The sequence below is a fragment of the Chanos chanos genome, chromosome 2 (genome assembly GCF_902362185.1).
Source record: "Chanos chanos chromosome 2, fChaCha1.1, whole genome shotgun sequence".
Lineage (NCBI taxonomy): Eukaryota > Metazoa > Chordata > Actinopteri > Gonorynchiformes > Chanidae > Chanos > Chanos chanos.
Window position 1 is genome coordinate 16,844,885 of NC_044496.1, and position 11,387 is coordinate 16,856,271.

The window sequence follows — 11,387 nt, forward strand, 5'->3', positions numbered from 1 at the left end:
GATCTTTATATGGATGGTTTTAAGAAAAGTTCCAGCGTAAAAGTCTATCCTGTAGAGATTTCTACGTCTGATTAGAAGCACCTGCTAAAACAAAACCTCCAGAATACCTCCACTACTTTTGTACACGGTAAAGCAGCCCATTCACGTGAATAATGGGGACCTTGTGTTTGACTAAAGTATGGTGAAGCATCTGCCATGCTCTTCTCTCATCTTCCCCTCCGCTCACCTTGGCATGTCTGACCGTCCTCAGTCAGCCTGTAGCCAGTGTGGCAGGTGCACTGGACCAGCCCTCGAGACATCTGGCACTTATGAGAGCAGCCTCCATTATTCTGATTACAGTTTCCTTCACTAGACCTGGGGCCTACTCATGCCAAAAAGGGTTAGGAGAGAGAAAGGGGGAAAAGGGGGAAAAGAGAGAGAGAGTAAAATGAGATTTTCAAGTACCCATATATGTACAAACTTCATCCTACAAGTGACAGCGTTGGTGCACAAGACGTCAAAACATTATTGAGTGAACTTTTGTGTTGATGGAGTGATAATATATGAATGATATCAAAGCCTCTGTGCGTGCGTGTGCACTTACGGCAGTCTTGGTGTGGATGTTCATCCGTACCATCTCCGCAGTCATTGACCTCGTTGCATACCTTGCGCTGGCCGATACAGCGGCCATTTCCACAGAGGAACTGATCTGGAGCACAGGGTGGGGAATCTGTTGAAGATGAAGAAGAAAGAGAGATGAATGTCGACAAGAAGAGACCACAACAGGGTTAAGCACAAACTGTTACCACGTACTGCGGAAGATTTCCTTTACAGTGGACTCAGATAGCAGTTTGCTGTGTTGAGTGAAGAAAACTCTGTGTGAGGGTTTGGAGAGAACTGAGGCCGCTGATATGTCAGTAGCTTGTTCATTACGTTCCTATGGCTTCTGCTCTCAGCTTATTTGACATGGTTGTCATGGACACAGCCCCCTTGTTTGTTTACAGAGCAGCATGGTAATGTGTGCGTTTGTGTGTCAGAGACACAGCATGAGTTCTGGTCCTCAACCTTACCCGTCTTTTCACAGCCATCTTCATCACTGCCATCTGAGCAATCATCCTCACCATCACATCGCCATGACAACCGCACACAGCGCCCAGAAGCACAGCGGAACTGGTCAGCTGTGCACATAGAGGTGGCTAGAAGAGACAGGATAAATGTTAGAGACACACAAAACACATATATGCATGCTCACACACAGACATAAATATGTTTGCAACTGCGCAAAAAAATTCCGACAGCGAGGAACAGAACAAGAATACTAGTTGAAAAAGCAATTGACACGACTCACTGCAGTTCTTCTCATCTGACTGATCATCACAGTCGATCTCTCCATCACACCTCCATCCTGCATTGATGCACATGCCACTGCTGCACATGAACTCCACAGAGCGACAGGGCTGGTGGGATGCTGGAGACATGCACACCCACACACACACACCCACACACACACACACACACCCACACATCCACACACACACATCCACACACACACATCCACACACACACACACACACACACACACACAGTGGGTATAAATTTGCGCTATTATTCTAGGTGCATTCATTCTCCATTACTCAAGTTATGTTCTATTCCTACAGCCATGGTCATGTTCAAGCAAATCAAGGCAGAGCATATCAGACTGACAAGTGAGACTGAATACTAAACATGCACGTATGTTTATGTGAGAGAGAGAGAGAGACCGAGAGAGAAAGAGATGCAGTGTAATGTAGTGTACAAAGGCACATATAAGCTGAAACCTTGTCTATCACATTGACCAACCCACCCCACCAAAGAAAAAAAGAAAAAAGAAAAATGACACCTACCTGCAACAAGCAGTTTAATTAGTAAAGTCACATAGTAACATAGTACCACATAGTAAAGTCAAAGTGCATTCTCTCCCTTATTCTCTATTACAGTGGATACACAGTGTGTACTTTTCATTAAGAGGACTTCATGAACAATGTATATTTTATGGGAAATGAAACAAACCAAACTGAACAGAATTATTTTTGACAAATGGGCCTTAGTGGTATTAGAATAGGCCATTTGTGTGTGAAATGCAAAATTATCTTGGCTTATTTGACAGAGTGCTTCTCCAACCAAACTATGAACAGTGAACCACAGAAAGTAACAGAACATTTGATAATACTGCCATATTATTTTTATATACACAAATATAATATGGCTTAATTTGTATCCATTAGTGAGACGACAAAGTAATTATAACTTTAATTTAAAACAAACTGAATGGAATGAAGCAATTAAAACCAGCCCAGTGTGAAACTATCCTTATTCACATGGAACAAAGGCTCCTTCATTGGGTTCTGTCCACAGAAACACAGCCAAGGAATTTCCATGTGAAGATGGCTCCTATTTAGGGTGTCATCTCCACATAGCTGAGGATTTTCCCTCCCTCCCCCCTTTCTACCTTTGGCTTTTTTTTTTTTCTTTGATGCTTGTTCAAGTTTCCAGAAAAGCAAAACGTGTAAAAGAACCAAGGTAATTATAAATCAGTATGGAAAACGAAAAGGGGCGCTGGCCGGTTCAAAAGAAAAACAAAATTAGTGAAGCACAGAATAGAAGTCCGATAATTTTGTCATGTCAAAATAAAGGGTCAGAAACTACAAAAAAAAAAAAAATCCCACACTGTCTTCTCCTTAACCTGTCTAAAAGTTTGCAAGCCAGCATGTGCTGTAAGGGGCAGAACGTACAATAAAAGGTAGACTCTGGCAAAAAAAAAAAAAAAAAAAAAAAAAGTTTGAAGAGAACAAAAACGTGGTGTTTCAGTTCCTTACAGCAGTCGGACTCATCGGACCAGTCTCCGCAGTCATCGTCTCCGTCACAGTGGTAGATGTCCAGGATACAACGGCCATACGCACACTGAAACTCCTCCACACTGCAGGTGGCCATCATATCAGTGGCTGTAAACAGGGATTACACACAATTACACAACACATAAGTACACACAGACACAGTTGTCCAGTACCATAAGCAAACCAACCAGCACAAACAATACCATAAACAAATTATTTAAATGAGATAGTGAGAAAAGTTCTCACAGAATGATTGGCAGTTATTACAGGGTTATTTCGACCAGTCATTTCCTCATAAGCACAGTTACACATAAAAAGCAAAGTTGGTCTCATGAAGTTATATATCTCCATCATAAATGTAAGAGCCAGGCATTTTGACAGTTAACTGCCTTTCTTTAACTGTTTTTCTAGGTGGGATAAAATTAAGTATATAGCAGTGCAATGTTCTTATCTGTCACTAGCTACTCTCACACATTCCATCTGTCCACTGATATTACAGGTCTTACCTGTGTTCTCTACCTCAACAAACAGGAACTTCTTTCAAACTGATACAGAGCTGGAACTGACTACCAGACACAAACTATACAATGAAGAATATATATGGAGGATTGAGGAACTGCTCTGTTCCTTCAACTGAATGAACGAAAGAATGAATCCAATTGTAGAGATGGGATGTTAGGAACATCTGTAGGAGTGAATTACCAACCCACACACTGAGAATGTCATACAAGCCACAGACATCAAGGTCTATGTGACCTGTGTCAAATAAGCAATTCATCAACTGTGTCCCTTTCTGAACAGAGCCTTTTATTACGCCTCCATCTGCAGACTGCACGCAACAGCCCATCCTCCAAGTTCATTATGACATGCTCTGTACATGAAGAGGGTTCAAGTGTCTCTGCTGTTAATTTTAAAGGTTTGCTTACGTGAGCCTCTGATAATGATGACTGCAGTAATACAGTGAGAGGCAGGATGTGCTTAACAGAGTGTCTCAGAGGTACAGAGAAATAAAGATGTGGTGCAGAGAGAGAGAGAGAGAGAGAGAGAGAGAGAGAGAGGAGGTGAGAGATTTCAGTGATAGTATGAACCAAAATGACATTTACTTGATGACTGAATTATCTGTCAGTTTGGTTCAAGTACATTTGGGAAAGATTAAGCCCCAGTGCGACCTGACATGGACTGGGGGAAAAAGGAATGAGGGAATGGTAAGAATGGAGGACTGGACAATGACCTCAGACCTCTCCCTCCAAACAGAAACCCTATCTCCTCACCCTTATGGAGCCCCAGATGTGGTTGTGAGATTGGGTGTAATGTTTATACAGAGTTACAATTTGGCAGATCCACAAGCCAGCATCAGACTCAGGCTTGTTACGAAAGTGTTATGACAATACAGGAGGCTTTCCAGAGTTTCCACAAAAGCTCCACTCCTCATTCAGGGGCATCATGCCAGTGAGAAAATCAACATCAGATGTACTGTGCAGCTGCACAGCCAAACATACACATGCACGCATGCACGCACACAAAAGCAAACGGGGTCCAGCTTTCAAAGCTTAAAACGTCCTGATGGCAGCCAGGCTATTTAAACTCAATCAGACAGATCTGTGCTTTATTGGGCTGTGGCGTTGTTCTAATTTCTCTGGAGCATAGAACAGTTAGGCTTATGACCAACAACAAGTGTGTGTGTGTGTGTGTGTGTCTGTACAGTACCTTTAAAAAAAAACAAAAAAAAAAAAAACAACAACAACTGAGACTCACTACTAGAGCTCATTTTTTCAACTGACACACACACACACACACTCTCACACACACTCACACACTACACGCAAATCAATGCGAGCGGCATCTCAAAGCCTAGTGCACCCCACACAGCTGCTGTGGCAGCCCCAGGACATCCCATTAGTGGACAAATGCTTGACATTCTGCAGACTCCAAACACAGGCTGTGGTCATATCTCTGCTTAGGGGCCTGCCCTTCAGACTCAGTGCCTATAAACAGCACTGAACCACAGCAGTCATCAGTGAAGTTAAGCGCGTTTTAATTAGCCCGGCCCAGCCAATACAAGCCTACCATTTGTGTCCAAAACCTTTTATGAGGGTTGGAGACAGATCTAAGAGGAGCTTTGTGACTGTCTATCTCAAACACACATATTACGGGCCTCTATCAGTCCGCAACTTAAGAGAAGACACTAGAACTAGCAGGGCAGTAAGGCTTATTCTGCTGTATGTGCGCATGTTCTTTAATGAGAGTGTAACACTTGACGGTCACTCATGAGAATACACAAACAGAAACACGCAGACAGCATTTAACTCACGGCAGTTTTCCTCGTCAGTTCCATCCTTGCAGTCGGTGTCTCCGTCGCAGTACCAGTGTTCGGCGATGCAGCTGCCATCCGAACAGCGGAACTCTTTATCTGAACACTTCCTCATATCTGCAGACAAAAACGCAACACCATCTAATGTGAGCAATAAACCACGTTAATCAGAGATCATGGACACCTTATCTTAATAAATTTCAGCTAAAGATCACACTTTTCAATTTCTGTATAGCCACAAAGTAGCGCCCTGCCTCCAGCCCCTAGCCCTGGCCCAGTGTGGAGGAGGAAGTCATTACTGAAGAAGTGCTTAGTGATGGCCTCGGGGCCAGAGAGCAGACACAGCACCTACTGAGTACAAACCTCAAACAGCAACTGAGGAGCAATTAGTCACTTATGAACAAAACACTGCCCTTGAGAACGCCTGGGTGTCAGGCCGAGAAAGAGACAAAGGAAACAACAACAAAACAAAACAAAAAAAAAGAAAGCAGGGTGGGGAGGGGAAACAGGACACAAAGAGACATGAAGAATGAAAAAGAAGGAGAAATATACAGATTTTCTTTTCTTTTCTTTTTTTTTAAAAAGACACGGGATTTCTTGGAAAGGGCATGGAGTGAAACTTTGTGTGTGTTCGTGTGTCTGTCTGTGTGTGTGTGTGTGTGTCTGTGTGTGTTTGCAGAGGCTGACTCACCACACTGTTCATCACTGTTGTCCCCACAGTCATTGTCTCCATCACAGTGCCACAGACTGCGGATGCAGTAACCGTTCTGGCAGTGGAATTCATCCTCCTCACACTCTCGCGGGGCTGTGGAGAGACAGCGGGGAAAGAAAGAGACACTATGTTTCCAGGCATCTTCCATTATTCATTCTAGCTTGTTTGGAATATGAAAAACAGAGTTCAGATAAGAGATTAACCATAAAAATGGCACCAATATTGCCTATCAAAGGCGATGAACAGCCTAAGGTTCTCAGATTCTTTCTTCTGCTGCGTAAGTTTTAGATTATGCATGCCAGCATCTAAGACATCACATGTCCCCAGTCCTTGATATGGACACCTACGGAATCCTCAAACTGGAAAAAGGCTGTATTCCTGACTGACATATTAAAAAAAAATCTTTAGAACAGTGTTGGTAATAAAAAGATGAACCAGTGAACTTTGTTTTTTATGCATCTTCATAGACTGGTGTTTATTATTTAAGTTATATTAATAAAATATTTACGGCATCACATGAGAAAAATGTCAACACTGATTATTGACTCCTCAGTAGTTGCTCATAACATGAGGAGAAAGCAATGTGACTTAATGTGCTTCTCTGAAACACAAGGTTGAAGCTTCATTTCGCTTAAACCAAAGTGATGTGGTTTCAACTAACACAACAAAACAACAGTGTAAGGAACAATGTCTTCCTTAGATAGCTTTCCCTCACCATTATCAATACCAGTGCATGTGTGTGTATGAAATGTGTATGTGTGCATCTGTGAATAAAAGAGAGAGTAGGCATATGCATAAGGGTGTGTGTGGGTGTGTGTACGTGTGTGTGTGTGTGTGTGTGTGTGTGTGTGTGTGTAAGAGACAGGAGGCTTTCAGCTGATTCTATTAGCCCTATGACAGGTCTGCATTCCCCCTGTGACGAAGGCTGTATTTATTAAATACGAGTTCCTGAGCCCTGTCACTGTGGTGTGCTGGGCACTGATCAATAGCCAATTAGCGTGCGGGCTAGAGGACACCAGAGCAAACACTTTAGCCACGTGGATGTGTCAATACACAGCACATCTCAGAGCGCATGACCCCACACTGCCTGACGTTTTACTTAACCACCTTTTGAGGAGTTTTTGGTGAGTGTTAACATACCCTGCTTATATCTCCATCACCCATGTACGTATACTTACTGACTCACTCACTCTCTCTCTTTCTGGCACATGCACACACACACACACACACACACACACCATAAAGAGACAGTAAGAAGCCCTGGTTTTAAATTTGAAGCAACAGAGTGTGAAATAACAGTATGAGAATTATGAAGTCCCCCTGCACATCTCCTATTTATGCAGTAAGCAGTACCAAAGAATTATAGGGAAATAAAACCAGTTCACTAGACATATGGCAGGCTGAACCCATCTTACTTACCAGGATGGGGAAGGCACTAAATACTGTCAAGGCAGGCAGGCTGGAGGCCAGCCCTGATTAGAGTGTAGATCAGAGCCTGAAACTTCATTTAGATTCACTTTACACCAGCCTCCATAAAGCATGTTACGTGTCTTACCATCACAAGGCTGGTGGGAAAAATACCTCTTCCTCATTGGGCCATAAAGAAAACCCACTTCCTTTTTGGATGACAACTTCTTGTGAGTTATGGTTGAGTAAAGTCTAGTGTGGGCCTCCTGACAAAAGAGACTGTATGTGTCTGTGTCTACCAATTACACAGACAGGCTGTATGTCTCAGACTCAGCTCTCTATGGATCGCTGTGTATATGCAGTCTCCTAAAACCCTCCACACAAAAACAAATACAAACAAACAAAAGAAAACAAACAAACAACAAAAAAAAACAGAACTCCCACTGCAACCGGACCACTTGTTCTTAATCACTTCCTCGCCACTTTTTCAAACGAACCCGTAACACAAGACGGGTTAAAGGTCGCTGCGGCTTCGGGGAGGACATCAATTCAAGCGAACCTCCACAGGTCGAAGGGCACCCAGGACGACAGATCAATTTTCTGAGCCGTAATAGGTTTAGCTGCTGTCGGAGCTTCATTGTGCCCAGCTCTCCGCGCGTCAGGATGTATGTAGTACATCACAAATCAAAACAAGCCCCGGCCCGGCCTCTAACACGGCCGTCCTCTCTGTTCGCCCTCGCTCAGGCTCCCGTCCTCTTTCTCTTGCTCTTCAAATGTCAACAAATATCTGGCTTCACCAGAGCATGAAGAACAAAGTCCCTCCTTTTAAATAATGAAATAAAACAAATGTAGAAGGGGGGGGGGGGGGGGGGGGGGGTGCTAAGCATACAGTAATAAGGGCTGGGGAGGAAGGTTAGGGAGTTGGATGAGGCGAGCGGATGAAAAATTCATGGCGGGCTCACGCCAGACAGACCCCCTGTAAGGTGAAGGAGCACCGCGGCGTCTGAGCGTCGGAATATGGGTCAGACACAAATGTTCACCACCTCCCCTCCTCCACCTCTCTCTCTCTCTCTCCACCTCAGTAAACAAAGAGAAAAGGTGGAGTTACCATTACACGCACTCCACATGAAAAGAGGTAAGATTAAGGAGTGGAAACTCACCTCTACGCATTAACTACACAAAACATGTACTAGTGATTTACTGCCGGCCTGAATAAGCTATATATCAACATATTATGTCATTTCACACACCTCACTGAGAAGCACAGAGTGAGAATTAGGTACTGGAGAGTGTTTGTAGGTTTTAATACAGAGAGAGAGGAGTTACGGTTAGGCTTTGTTTAACTAGGCCTGTGCCTGCCAGCTGCAGCCTGTTTCATTCACACACATACACACTTGCCAAGTGCTCCTGAGGGCAATGGGAGGAAGTGTATAAACAATGAGGTTAAAGGGTGACCCCCAAATTTCCCTGAAGTCAGGTGTTGTTAGTGCAGGAGTCCTGACCCTGTGTTTGGGTACTGCATGTGTTGGCCTCAAGGCTACTGGCTTATTCAGAGGGATTCAGAACAAACATCCCAACTCAACATGCTGATGTCTTAACCCAGCACTAGAGCTGAGAACGCTAAAGCCATTTTTCACTTTTTTTTTTTTTTCCCCCCGCCCTTCTCAAATGAGGAAAACAAAGCTTACCTTGTTCCACACTAACCTCATAACAGTGCTGAAGTCAATCACAAAGTATTACATTACAAAAAGCTCAGCGGAGACGAGAGATTTCATTTAATTGTTAAAGAGGTTCGAACTTGAATCCTCTAAAGCGTAAGGTTATTTTATCCACCCTGTCAAAAAGAACGGTAAACAAAGAGAGGTGAAAATCTGACTTACGACAGTCCTGTTCATCTGAGTCATCTTCGCAGTCGTTGTCTCCGTCACACACCCACGAGCGACGGATACATTTGCCATTGTCACAGTGGAAGTCCAGAGGAGAACAAGTAGGCAACACTGAGGACAGAGAGAGACAAAGATTTTTATTTATTTTATATTACATACATACATACATACATACATACATACATACACACACACACACATATATATATATATATATATATATATATGTGCGCGTGTGCGTGCGCGTTTTTTTACGATGCATGTGGTACATCCATCTAAAGCTACCCAGAGGATATTAGCATTTTACAATAATTCTAACATGAAAACTATGTTCTACTAAATTGTAGAAAGACAACATTTGATCTGTTTTACTCAAAAAAACTTCCAAATCACTTTCATAAAGAACAGTAAAGGCCTTTTCCCAGTGTATATGGTGTTTATTGCGATGCATGTACCCCACAGATATCCCTACAGATATCCCAACAGAAGAGGAATTTCATGTGTTAAGTCACATTCAAAAAATATATATCACACACACACACAGTTCTTTTGACATCACCCATGTGCTGTCAGTTTTCTCTTATTGGGTTCATGTCAAGTGCTTTCATGTTTTTTTTTTGTTTTGTTTTGTTTTTAACATGATGAACCATGCTGGGCTACTGTCCAGGGCATTCAGATGGAGCATACAGAAGCTTTGGACAGGCAGCGAAACGGAAATCAAGCTCATGTTTCCCTTACAATGTCTGAAAATCAGCTCTCTGCACATTCCTCAGTAACTTCATCTCCTCTGTCTCCAGCCTTTATACACAGGTCCTTTCTGCTCGGGGACAAGGAATAATGTGATTACACCAGGAGGGTGAGAAGGAGGAAGAGAGAGGAGTAGTCCACCCCCTTCAGCCTCTCCCTCAGGCAATTTACTAGCGCCCGTCAATACGAGGCATGAAATATTGACTGTTAGTAATGAAGTGAATAAAAAATGCACGTCATGGCCAGAGCTGGTTGGAGACTGGCAGTGTCTGGAGTGAGAAACTGAATAAATCATGAGAAAGTCACGAGACATGAGTGATGTTGTATTGCAGCCCCACTGACCCATATTCACGTTAGTGCACACAAATACACAGACATGTTATTCTGGCCATACCCCTACACACACAGACACGCACAGACACACACTGACACACACTGACACACACTGACACACACTGACACACACTGACACACACTGACACACACTGACACACACTGACACACACACAAAATTAAGCTTAACTTGATACAGTGATGGAATGCATTGCTGATCCAAAGGAAGTGGACATTTCCACTCAGTAGCAAACAAGAAGGACTACTTTACGTTGAAACTTCTCTGAGAACTAGCCTATTATCATCTCCCATCATCTAACATGAGTTTCAAAAAAATAAAAAATAAAAAGACACACTACATGCCTAAGGGATGAAAAAAAAAAAAAGCAGCAAGACAGTCACACACAGCACAGCCTGCATTTGGCATCAGTTAACTCGGTAAAGAGCTGCCTTTGATTTATTTTATCTCCGCAAACTCTGTCATCCAGTCACATTCCAGACAACGACTTCCTCTTCACGATCACAATACACACACACACACACACACACACACACACTCTAACCGCCCCACACATGTCACTGTGCTCTTACCTGACTCCACGATGGAGCTGAACACAGCAACACCCTCCCCTGCCTTTCACTCTGACTTGCACTCCCCTGTCTCGCTTGCTCCCTTAACACACTGAGGGATCCTACAATGGCTTCATCTCTCCCACACCATCTGAAATTCTAATCACTGCTAAATAGAAAGGGCTTGACACAAAGGATGGATTTAAATCTATGGGTCTGGACTCTCACCATTCCATAGGCGATTTTCAATATAAAGCACATACTTTGCTCTTTTCCTGGGAAACTGCAGGCTATTGGATTTGGAATAAATATGTTTTATACCCAATAAAATCCATCAGAAAGGTATTGTTACAATATGTGTGTGTGCGTGCGTACTTGTGGGAGTGCGTTGTGTTGAATAAAAGGTCTGTAAAACTGACGGATTCCCCAAGTTCTTTGTCCCTTTGCACAACCACTCTCTTTTATACACAAATATCAGTGACTCTTTGAAACATCTTGGACGAATGTCATTAATGGTTCCTATTTACTGCTGTAGAACAGGATATAGTAATCCTATTGGGAGTCATTCA

At 43.1% G+C, this 11,387-nt stretch overlaps 1 protein-coding gene across 1 annotated transcript in view; it reads right to left on the reverse strand.

Annotated features, from left to right (window-relative positions):
* The window catches only part of lrp4 (low density lipoprotein receptor-related protein 4), a 68,784-nt gene that overhangs the window by 18,478 nt on the left and 38,919 nt on the right, over window positions 1-11,387 (reverse strand). The window contains exons 3-10 of the mRNA XM_030766021.1: window positions 9,163-9,279; window positions 5,855-5,968; window positions 5,164-5,280; window positions 2,835-2,960; window positions 1,328-1,447; window positions 1,050-1,175; window positions 584-709; window positions 227-361 (exon numbers count right to left, since the gene is read on the reverse strand). Coding sequence (XP_030621881.1) covers window positions 227-361; window positions 584-709; window positions 1,050-1,175; window positions 1,328-1,447; window positions 2,835-2,960; window positions 5,164-5,280; window positions 5,855-5,968; window positions 9,163-9,279 — 981 coding nt within the window. The remainder of the gene's footprint in view (window positions 1-226; window positions 362-583; window positions 710-1,049; window positions 1,176-1,327; window positions 1,448-2,834; window positions 2,961-5,163; window positions 5,281-5,854; window positions 5,969-9,162; window positions 9,280-11,387) is intronic.